This window comes from Rattus rattus, chromosome 7 (assembly GCF_011064425.1).
Source record: "Rattus rattus isolate New Zealand chromosome 7, Rrattus_CSIRO_v1, whole genome shotgun sequence".
Classification (NCBI taxonomy): domain Eukaryota; kingdom Metazoa; phylum Chordata; class Mammalia; order Rodentia; family Muridae; genus Rattus; species Rattus rattus.
In genome coordinates, this window is record NC_046160.1 from 122,830,022 (window position 1) to 122,842,993 (window position 12,972).

At 38.4% G+C, this 12,972-nt stretch overlaps 1 gene segment (V, D, J or C); it reads right to left on the reverse strand.

The window, feature by feature from the left end:
• Positions 1–11,591: 11,591 nt before the first annotated feature.
• On the reverse strand, positions 11,592–12,211 carry LOC116906265. The segment is given in 3 exon segments: positions 11,592–11,605; positions 11,729–12,082; positions 12,166–12,211. Coding segments are annotated over 3 exon segments (414 nt in total).
• Positions 12,212–12,972: the final 761 nt, after the last annotated feature.

Consider the following 12,972-nt stretch of genomic DNA (forward strand, 5'->3'; position numbering starts at 1 on the left):
AGCACTCAGTGCCTCAAGGTATCTTCATCTCAGTCAACAAAGTCTCTCACCCACTTTGCTGTATCTCATACCAAACTGCCAAAGGCTTCTCTCTAGGCATGGAAGCAATCTCTGTACCCATGTAGTTCCCAAGGCAGGCATCACCCTGCCAGAAACACACATCTCAACTCTGTGGTGGCTCAGTGCCTCTAGATGCAATATACTATCCTAAACTTAAATTGCTACATGAAAGAACAGACAAAAATATAATCTCTGATCCAATTGATCAGATATAATTTCCCACCTAAACGTATGAAGCCCTGTACACATCCAACACTTAAAAATATTCATAATAACCTGTAAATACACAGAGTAGAATCTTAACATCAGGTTCCATTTTCTCTCTTGGTTTCCTTCTCTGGTCTCCCTCCATTCCAGTCTCCTCCTCTTTCCACAAACTTTTCTACCATCCATCCTTCCTTCTTGTCCAAGGATAGGCCATGTTCTATCGTGTTCCTGCCTTCACCTGTTTGAGACCATGCTATATTTCATTCTTTTTATCTAATTGAAAACCTTTCTTCCAAATATAAGCTGAGCACAACTATTATCATTTTGTAATTAAAAGCATAAAATATACTTAACACCCTCTCCAAAATTTTATTAGTTAAATGGAACATTTAGTTATCTACTCCAGCTTAAGAAAAGCTTAACACTGGTATAGGGCCTCTGGGAACAGGAAGGTAGGGGCAGTCAAGCTGAAGGAGCCCTGCCTTCCAGACTGCAACTGGATCTGAAGGGACCCAGTCAAACAGCTCCCTGCACCCAAATCCCGTGGAAGGGAGGGCTAGATTTTGGAGGGGCAGACATGACTGGGAAACCAGAGGAGACTACTCTCTGCCCATATTTCTGTCTCTAGAGGAAAACACCAAGCACCATCACGGCCCCCTGCACACAGGAACCCAGCAGTAGGGGCAAGCCCTCTGGCTCACCCTCAAAGAGAGCTGAAACCCAGTCGTGAGGAAAGACTTCAGGACCGAGACCAGAGGTAAGACCAATGTTTCTGCTCCAAGTGATAGGCCTGGAGGACTCAGGACACACGTACACAGCAACAGCTGAAAGCAAGGGGAAAGGAACACCTACTTGCCTGAAAGCAGGACACTCTGTTACCATAATTGGCTGAAAGAAAACAGGAAAACAGGTCTACAGCACTTCTGACACTTACCCTGTAGGACAGTCAAGCTATTGTAAGAAATAGTAGAACAAGGTAACACCAGAGACAACCTGATGGTGAGAGGCAGTGCAGGAACCCAAGCAACAGAAAGAAGACTACATGGCATGATTGGAGCCCAAATCTCCCACCAAAGCAAACACTGAATATCCAAACACGCCAGCAATGTAAGATCTAGATTTAAAATCACATTTGATCATGATGATGGGCGACTTTAAGAAAGACATAAAGAACTCCTTTAGAGATTGCAGGAAAACATAAGTAAACAAGTAGAAGTCCTTAGAGAGGAAACCAAAAAATCCCTTTAAGAATTACAGGAAAACACAATCAAACAGGTGAAGAAATTGAAAATGGAAATAGGAAGAATACAGAAAGCACAAAGGGAGACAACGCTGGTATAGAAAAACAAAGGAAGAGACAAGGAGCCATAGATACAAGAATTCAGCAACAGAATACAACAGACAGAAGAGAGAATCTCAGGACCAAATGATTCCATAGAAATCACCTACACAACTGTCAAAGATAATGTCAAAAAGAAAAAGATACTGGTCCAAAACATACAGAAAATCCAGGAAACAATGAGAAGATCGAAACTAAGGGTAATAGGTATAGAAGAGAGTGAAGTCTCCCAACTCAAAGGACCAGTAAATCTACAACAAAATCATAGAAGAAAACTTCCCTAACCTAAAGAAAGATGCCCATAAACATACAAGAAGCCTACAAAACTCCAAATAGATTGGACCAGAAAAGAAACCCATCCCATCATATAATAGTCAAACCACCAAATGCACAAAGCAAAGAAAGAATATTAAAAGCAGTAAGGGAAAAGGGGCAAGTAACATATAAAAGCAGACCTATCAGAATTACACCAGACTTCTCACCAGAGATTATGAAAGCCAGAAAGTCCTGGACAGATGCTGTACAGACCCTAAGAAAACATAAATGCCAGCCCAGGTTACTGTATCATCCAAAACTCTCAATTAACAGAGATGGAGAAACCAAAATATTCCATTACAGAACCAAATTTTCATAATATCTTTCTACAAATGCAGCCCTAAAAAGGATAACAAATGGTAAAGACCGATGTAAGGAGGCAAGCTACATACTAGAAAAAGCAAGAAACTAATCATCTTGGCAACAAAACCAAGAGAAGAAAAGTACACAAACATAATCTCACCTCCACGGCAAAGGTAACAGAAAGCAACAATCACTATTCCTTAATACATCTCAACATTAATGGACTTAATTCCCCAATAAAAGACATAGATTAACAAACTGGATAAGTAATGAGAATCCAGCATTTGGCTGTCTATAGCAAACACATCTCAGGACAAAGACAGACACTACCTCAGAGTAAAAAACTGGAAAACAGTTTTCCAAGCAAATGGTCTGAAAAGCAACCTGGAGTAGCCACTCTAATATTGAATAAAATTGATTTTCAACCAATAGTCATCAAAAAAGATAAGGAAGAAGGAAGGACAATTCATATTTATGAAAGGAAAACTCCACCAAGATGAACAATCGACCCTAAATATCTATGCACCAAATACAAGGGCACCTACATACATAAAGGAAAACTTACTAAAGCTCAAAGCACACAATGCACCTCATGCAATAATAGTAAGAGGTTTCAACAACCCGCTCGCATCAATGGACTGATCATGGAAAGAGCAATTAAACAGAGACATAGACAACCTAAGAAAAGTCATGAACTAAATGTTCTTAACAGATATTTATAGAACAATCTATCCTAAAACAAAAGGATATACCTTCATCTCACCGCCTCATGGTACTCCCTCCAAAATTGACCACATAATCAGGCACAAAACAGGCTTCAACAGATATAGAAAGAAATAATTTCATGCATCCTATCAGACTACCATGGGCTAAAACTGGTCTTCAAAAATAATAAGGAAAGAACACCCAAACATAAATGGAAGTTGACCAATGCTGTACACAATGATAACCTGGTCAAGGAAGAAATAAAGAAAAAAATTAAAAACTTCTTAGAATTTAATGTAAATGAAGGTACAACATACCCAAACTTATGAGATATAATGAAAGCTGGGCTAAGAGGAACACTCATAGCTCTGAGTGCCTGCAGAAAGAAACAGGCAAGATGATATATCAGCAGCTTGACAGCACACATAAAAGCTCTAGAACAAAAAGAAAAAAAATACACCCAGGAGGAAAAGTAGGCAGGAAATAATCAAACTCAGAGATGAAATCAACCAAATAGAAAAAAAAGGACTGTACAAAAATCAACAGAACCAAAAACTGGTTCTTTGAGAAAATCAACAAGATAAACCCGTAGCCAGACTAAGGAGAGGACACAGAGAGTGTGTCCAAATTAACAAAATCAGAAATGAAAAGGGAGACATAACTACAGATTCAGAGGAAATTCAAGAAATCATCAGATCCTACTACAAAAGCTTATAGTCAACAAAACTTGAAAATCTGCAGGAAATGGACAATTTCCTAGACAGACACCAGATAGCAAAGTTAAATCAGGAACAGATAAACCATTTAAATAACCCCATAAGTCCTAAAGAAATAGAAGTAGTCATTAAAAGTCTCCTAACCAAAAATAGTCCAGGTACAGATGGGTTCAGTGTAGAATTCTATCAGAACTTCATAGAAGACCTCATACCAAATCTATCCAAACTATTCCACAAAATTGAAACAGGCGAAGCACAATGGATTTCCTTCAATGAAGCCACAATTACTCTTATACCTAAATCAAATAAATACCCAACAAAAAATAAAACTTCAGAACAATTTCCCTTAAGAATATCAATGCAAAAATACTCAATAAAATTCTTGCAAACCGAATCCAAGAGCACATCAAAACAATCATCCACCATGATCAAGGAGGCTTCATCCCAGGCATGCAGGGATGGTTTAATATATGGAAAACCATCAGCGTAAGTAATCCATTATATAAACAATCCACAACAAAACCACATGATCATTTCATTAGATGCTGAGAAAGCATTTGACAAAATTCAACACCCCTTCATGATAAAAGTCCTGGAAAGAATAGGAATTCAAGGACCGTACCTAAACATAATAAAAGCCATATACAGCAAACCAGTAGCTCACATTAAACTAAATGGAGAGAAACTTGAAATAATTCCACAAAAATCAGGGACTAGACAAGGCTGCCAACTCTCTCCCTACTTATTCTATATAGTTCTCGAAGTCCTAGCCTGAGCAGTCAGACAACAAAAGGAGATAAGAGGGATACAGATTGGAAAGGAGGAAGTCAAAATATCACTATTTGCAGATGGTATGATAGTATATTTAAGTGATCTCAAAAGTTCCACCAGAGAAATAATAAGCCTGATAAACACCTTCAGCTAATTGTTGCATATAAAATTAACTCAAATAAATCAATAGCCTTCCTCTACACAAAAGAGAAGCAAGCTGATAAAGAAATTAGGGAAACGACACATTTCATAATAGTCCCAAATAAATAAAATACATAGGTGTGAATTTAACCAAGCAAGTGAAAGATCTGCATGATAAGAACTTCAAGCCTCTGAAGAAAGAAACTCAAGAAGACCTCAGAAGATGGAAAGATCTCCCATGCTCATGAAATGGCAGGATTAATATAGTAAAAATGACCATTTTACCAGAAGTGATCTACAGATTCAATGCAATCCCCATCAAAATTCCAATCCAATTCTTCATAGAGTTACACAGAACAATTTGCAAATTCATCTGGAATAACAAAAACCCAGGATAGCTAAAATCATCAACAATTAAAGGACTTCAAGGGGAAATACTATCCCTGAACTCAAGAAATATTACAGAACAATAGTGATGAAAACTGTTTGATATTGGTACACACACAGGCAGATAGACCAGTGGAACAGAATTGAATATGCACAAAGGAACCCACACATCTATGGTCACTTGATTTTTGACAAAGGAGCCAAAACCATCCCAAGGAAATAAGATAGCATTTTCAAAAAATGGTGCTGGTTCAACTGGAGGTCAGAATGTAGAAGAATGCAGATCAATCCCTTCTTATTACCCTGTACAAAGCTTCAGTCCAAGTGGATCAAGGACCTACACATCAAACCAGATGCACTCAACCTATTAGAAAAAAAAGTGGAGAAGGATCTTGAACACATGGGCACTGGAGAAAATTTCCTGAACAAAACACCAATGACTTATGCTCTAATATCAAGAATAGACAAATGTGATCTCATAAAACTGCAAAGCTTCTGTAAGGCAAATGACAATGTTAGGAAACAATGGCAATCAGTAGATTGGGAAAAGATCTTTGCCGATTCTACAACTGATAGAGGGTTGGTATCCAAAATACACCAAAAAAAAAGTTAGACTGCAGGGAGACAAATAACGCTATTAAAAAATGTGGTTCAGAATGAAACAAAGAATTCACCCCTGAGGAATGTCGAATGGCTTAGAAGCTCCTAAAGAAATGTTCAACATCTTTAGTCATAAGGGAAATGCACATCAAAACAACACGGAGATTCCACATCACACCAGTCAGAATGGCTAAGTTCAAAAATTCCATTGACAGCAGGTACTGTCAAGGATGTAGAGAAAGCAGAACACTCCTTCATTGTTGGAGGGATTGCAGACTGGTAAAATCATTCTGGAAATCCATCTGGAGGTTCCTCACAAAATTGGCTAATGCACTACTGGGGACCTAGCTATACCCCTCTTGGGCATATACCCAAAATGTGCTCCAACATATAACAAAGACACATGCTCCTTTATGTTCATAGCAGCCTTATTTATAATAGCCAGAAGCTGGAAAGAACCCAAATGTCCTTCAAAAGAGAATGGATACAGGAAATATGGTATATCTGCACAATGGAATGCTACTCAGCTATCAATAACAATGATTTTGTGAAATTCATAGGCAAATGGATTGAACTGGAAAATATCATCCTGAGTGAGGAAACTGAATCACAGGAAAACACATATGGTATGCATTCATTCATAAGTGGATTTAACCCAAATTCTCAAATTACCCTAGATGCACAGAACACATGAAACTCATGAAAGATGACCAAAATGCAGATACTTCACTCCTTCTTTAAAAGGGGAGCAAGAATACCCTTGGGAGGGAATAGGGAGGCAAAATTTAGAAAAGAGACTGAAGGAATGCCCATTCAGAGCATGCCCCACATGTGGTCCATGCCTATACAGCCACCAAACTAGGTAAGATGGATGAAGCAAAGAAGTGCAGGCTGACAGGAGCCAGATGTAGATCTCTCTTGTGAGACACAGCCAGAATATGGCAAATACATAGGCGAATGCCAGCAGCCAACCACTGAACTGATAACGTGACCCCTGTGGAAGGAATCAGAGAAAGGACTGAAAGAGCTGAAGGGGCTTGAGACACCCTATGAACAACAATGCCAACCAACCAGACCTTCCAGGGACTAAGCCACTACCCAAAGACTATACATGGACTGACCTCGGACTCAACTGCATAGGTAGCAATGGATTGCCTAGTAAGGGCACCAGTGGAGAGGGATGTCCTTGGTCCTGCCTGGCCTGGACCCCTAGTTAACGGGATTCTTATGGGGAGGGCAGTAATGCGGAGAGTATTGGGAGGGGAACACCCATGTAGAACGGGAGGGAGAGGGGTTAGGGGATGTTGTCCTGGAAACCAGGAAAGGGAATAACATTTGAAATGTAAATAAGAAATTCCAAATTTAGTAAAGATAGAAAAAGTAGAAAATCTTAAAATCTATGTTATACTCTGGCTACCTTGTATACTATCTGATAACTATCTAATAAAACATTGATTTTCAGAGTTAAGTAGCCTGATAGTCTATGAGACTATAATCTTTCTTCAACCCCATCAGAAATCTAAGAATGAACAATAATCTATAAACACAGGAAGCCTAACATGGCTTCCAGAACTAAGAGGTTGTAGAGACCAATCTTCACTAACACAGACCTCTATTAGCAACATGTGAGCATAAGTCTTCATCTTCTGGTCCCAAATCAATGACAGACTCTTGATGTGCAGAAACCTCGAAGGGATGATAATTCTGGCTTGGTAGAGATTGTTACTCAACAATTCTGCATAAATGCCTCTTTTGAACAGTATCAGTCTGAAGATTAAACAGGCAGTTTCTGCCCCCCCAGTGTCTGCCTAGCCACAAAGTATTAACTCACCTGGGTATAGAGATGCTCAATTTCTTCATTATATCCACCAAAGGGGAACTGTTAGGAGCACATATGTTGCAAGAAAAGATAAATAACTTTAAATATCATATTTTGTGGATTTCTGACATTTTTGAAAAACATCTACCTATATAATGTAATCTGGACTGTTGTCCTTATGTCTTAATATATTATCTTGAATGTGCTCTAACAAAATCAGTGCCATAGCTTTGCTATTTGGCCCTTATTTCATATGTGTAATTGACTCAGAATTTCAGAATGTCATCAATAAAATGACTGGCTCAAAAACTCGTACTTTTAAACATATAAATTTTATAACAAAGCAAAGATATGATTTTGGCTTAGTTACCAAAAGTGATTATGGCTGTACAACTCAACCTCGATAATTCCTCCCTGTTAAATTATAAACACTTCAAATTCCTCATAAAAAAAACAGAATAAGAACTTTCAGGTCCCCAAAAGTCCAGGAAATTGGGGCAATGATTCTTTTATAAATTTTTCAAGCCATGCAAGGGCGTTGGGATAACCTTGGGGATGGGAATAGAAAGAGTGAAGTAAATATAACAGGATGTGTGTCTTGATGGGACTCAACTCAAAGTACTTGAGACCAGGAATCCAAAGAGGTACATTCTTTAAAATATAATTCTCAAGACAAAAGTTTAGAATAGAAAACTTTTTGTTTGATTTTCTTGAATCTAGTTTGTCAGGCTATCTCCCTCTCTCAAATCTGATCAGTATGATTCTGTGATGTTTCCAGAGCCTAATCACACTTTTAAAAACACAAAAACAAAACCTTTCCCCAGAAGGTTGTGCTCCTTCGTCTGTAAAGAGAAAAGCTTATATCTTTCATTCTTTCCAAGAGTAATAATATAACTATAAAACCAAGGCCATTATGAAGATTAAACAATTTTAAAAATGGAAGTAAGATAAACAATAGATTTAAACAATGAATCTCATAGCCCTTTATAATCTGTCATATCAAGAAATTAACCCAAAATTCCTGTGGTGCCCACATTCAGACAATCTGAGCTTCCTGTAATGGTAAATAACTAACCACAAACCCTTGGTTAGCCAGCATCAAAGAGCCATATGGCCTTTAGAGGAGTAATTCATAAAACAAATTAAACACATTTTTATCAATTCTAATACGAATAAGCAACTTTTCAAACAAGGATTTTAGCCCAAAATATATCAATCTGTAAAGATTTCTACCCAGAGCCTCAGATTATTTTTTTAACCTTAATACCCAAAATACATCGATATCTTAAGCTTTCTAACTAGAGCCACAGATTTTATTTAACCTTAATAACTTGTAACTATCACAATTCTCTACTTGGAGTCAGTGGCTAACTTTTCCCTATCTAAGTTCCAAACCATGGAGGAAAATCCCCAGGTGATTCTGATAGTCTCTGTACTTTCTTCTTTTTAAAACAAATTTAATCAGCTTCTAATACCTGTCTTTAGGAAGTAGTTTGTCTAACTAGGATATCAGCCCAAAATTCCTGTGGAGGCAACATCAGAAGGAATATGTATCCTGAAAGACTTTCTAAATAACTTTCTTTAAAAAGCAGATTTAATCTCTAACTCTCTGAGCACCCTACTTATCACACAACAGGGGACCCAAAGCCTGCCAACCCCTAGGCTATGACTCTTTTGTTTTTTTGGTGGTGGTGGTGGTGGTGGTGGTGGTGGTGGTGGTGGTGGTGGTGGTGGTGGTGGTGATGGTGGTGGTGGTGGTGGTGGTGAAGTTCCCAGGCTTGAGGCATCACATGACTCAACTTGACATTGGAATCCTCTTACCTAGAAAATGAAATGTTTTTCTCAAATCTTAGGATTACTAGTGGATTCTCACCCTCATGATGGCTCACCATCTGTTGCTGTAAAGAAATAAAAAATGAGAGACTGTCTTTTACCCCCACTGGTTCCGGCACCATAGTGCGTCAACCTATCTTCATCTCAGTCAACAAAGTCTCTCACCTGCTTTGCTGTATCTCATATCACACTGCTGAAGGCTTCTCACTGAGCCTGGTAGCAATCTCTCTACCCATCTAGTTCCCAAGGCAGGTGTCACCATGTCAGAAACACACATCCCAACTCCGTGGTGGCTTAGCTTCTCTGACTGCCACACAGTAACTTAAATTAATCGCTACATGAAAGAACACACAACACAAAAACCTCTGATCCAATTGATAAGATATAATTTCCCACCTAAACATAAGAAGCCCTGTACACATCCCTTAAGGATATCCATAACAGCCTGTAAATACACAGAGTGGACTCTTAACATAAGACTCCATGCTCTCCCTTTGCTTCCTCCTCTTGTTTCCCTCCATTTCAGTCTCCTCCTCTTCTCTCAAACTTTTCTCCTGACCATTCTTTCTTCTTGTCCAATGACAGGCCTCATTCTATCTTGTACATGCCTTTACCTGTATGATATCAATCTACAGAAACATTTAAAGTTTTCCATAGATTCTCATCTAATTTTTATCAGTGCAGGAAGAGAGAAATGATAAGCGATGGAACAACAGAGCAATAGGCCACTGACCAGAAATTACTAGAAGCATTGCACTCAGGATGAGTATGAGCACACCAGCAATAACGAACATGTTTTGTCTTTCCATGATGTTCTGATTTATAAAAAAGTAAGAAGTACACAATAGCTGGAGCTTTTACCCAGTTTAATTTAAATTACCTTTATTTTAAAATACATTCTTATAAATAATATAATCTCATCACACTTTTCCTTTACCCAACTCCTCCTCAATCTTCATTACTTGGTAGCAACCCAAATTCATATGCTTTCTTTCTCTCTTTAACAGAACACAAACTAAAATATATAACAAGAATCACTATCTACCTCTTTCTCTCTAATAATATTCATTCTACCTCTCTTGTCACACACACACACACACACACACACACACACACACACACATACTTTCACATATACGAAATCTCATAAAACCACAAAATCTGAAACCAAATGTACGTGAAAAGACTAATAAGATTTAAAAAAATCACTAAATAGAGCTGTATAGTGCCTACTACTAGTGTGGTTAATACAGAAAGTAAGACTCCAGTGAAGAAGATTGTCCATTGTAATGAATAACAGCTGTAGATAGATTCTTAGCTAGTGGTGGGAGCACATGTCCACTTCCCCCTTTAGGCAGAGGATGTCATTGGCTTGAACTTATCTAAGCCCTGTGCTTGTTCCCATAGTTTATGTGAGTTTATATGTGCATCAGCCTTATTGTGTCTGGATGAGAATGTCTCTTTACCATCATCCATGGTCTCTGGCTCTTAAAATCTTCCTCTGCAATGGTCCATTAGTATTGAGATGAAGGTTTAATGAGGACAACTCATTTAGTACCAGTGCTCTAATGTCTTCCACTCTGCACATTATCCATTTGTGGATCTCTCTTGCTTCCCATCTACTGCCAAACATGTCTCTGATGAGGCATATGTGAGTTACTGTTTGAAGTGTATGGTTATATAAATTAAAGTCATTTTATTTTTATGTTGCTCCATCACAACAATGGCACGTGGTTTTCCCTTAGGGCTGTGGCCTATCCAATTGCAGTCTTTTGGCATTTCTACCAGGGTCAGCCATGACTAACCCAAACTCTAATCACCCTAACCCTGATTTCATAGTTCTTAAATTCCATCAAAGAATAAATTATTAATTCCACAATGCTTTTGCACCTATTGTACAAGTATAACCCACATACAGGAAACAATTTTAGAAGATGGGGTTTATAGCTATATTGATGATTGTCTTTCTTATCCAATACTATACAAAGTACCTCCAGTTCTATGAACACTACTCAGTTGGAGTTAAACTTCTACTTGGGCACAAGCTCAACTTCTCTGTATTCAGTGAGATAGTTAAGTGTTATCTTGAACCATATGGTGTTAAAATTATTTTGTGGACACCAATCAATAGACTTCAGAAGAGTCTGAAATATTTGGGAGTATCTATGGACACTCTTTGGTTAATGACTCAATTTGATAATACTCATCCAGTAAATCTCATCTTCACCATATACAGCTGTTCACTGAAGTTGAACATTACAATAATTTGGAATCTTCTGCTGTGGGAATTTGAAGCCTAATTTGAGAGGAATATTAACTCTGAACTACCTGGTGTAGGACCAAACATCCTTCAGTTATATGAAATATAACACAGACAGAATCATTTAAGAACATCTTAATAGTGACCTTCTGTGAAAAACAGGAATAGAAAGTTCTTAACTAAGACTAAACAGGAAACCACAGAGGTCAGAATCAAAGATGTGAACATACCATCTTATGATAAAATAGGAAGGAACTGAGCTGAGAACCAACCTGAAATATTGTACAACCGAAAAGTGAGGCGGCACCAATGTGGTCTCTGAGTACAGTAGTATGTGCCAGTATCTGCTGTGTCCACATTAGTGATCTTCAGGAATGCTTGGTTGTTGGAGGTGTCCTTGGAGACTGTGAGTTGACTCTTCAGTGATGGATTGAAGTACTTATCATCATCCCACCAAATGGTTGCCAGATACTCCAGGCCCTTCCCTGAAGTCTGACGAATCCAACCAACACCCATATTAGAAGTGCCCAGGGAAAATCCAGAAAAAGAGCAAGTCAGACTGAGGGTCTGGGAGGGCTGCAGTATCCCAGGGGCAGACTCTTTCAGAGTAACCTGGGATAAGACATCTGTGAAGAAAATAAAGGAGATGGTAAGGTTGTCATAGAATGAGAATAGAAAAGTTCATCCCATAGGAAGCCTTGGCACTCACATGAGGGAACAATCAGCAGTAGGAATGAGGAAGTAAGCCTGTCCATGGCTGTACACCAGTGAGTGCACAGACCCAGCTTTGGCTTTTCAACCCAAGTTTGTGTGAGTCCAGGAGAGATTTGCATTCCCTCCCCAGGTGCTGAGTCTGATGGGGTACTTAAGTTTAAGACTCAAGAGATATCAGTGTATGATGGGAGACAGAGGAGCCCTCAGAGAGGGCTTCCCATAGAGAGTAGGTAACAAACAAGACTGGGTTCATCAGTATACAATTCTGCTGAGTGATGTTGGATTACAGTAGGATTAATAGAAACCCTAACTCTAAAGTAAAGGGTTATGACTCTGTCCACTCATACATGAATCATTTCCATGTGTTTCTGCATGGAAGACAGATGAGGAGCTCAAAGAGATTTTTTACTCCTACTTTAATGACATTGTGTTACTGAGGTCTTAGTGAATCTTATCACTATATATTCTCCACAGAATTGGAACAATTATAGTACAATTCTTACATAATGTAAGAGTATATGACATCACAAGCTGGCAATTATTAATACTAAAATTCCATGGAAGAGAGTGATTTCACTGACTTTACTTATGTCTAAAGTTCCTGCCCCATATATTTGAATTTGCTATTTATTCAACAATCTTTATATTGGCCTGTATTTGTGACAACTTTAAAATTGTCAGCAGAAAACATATACCCTAAGAGTGGAGACGTTTAAAAAATTCTCTTAGATGCTAATGATCTTGGAAAAAGGTACAGTGTGCAGAGGATGCTGACAGGCACAGCATGCAAGGTTAGGGCATT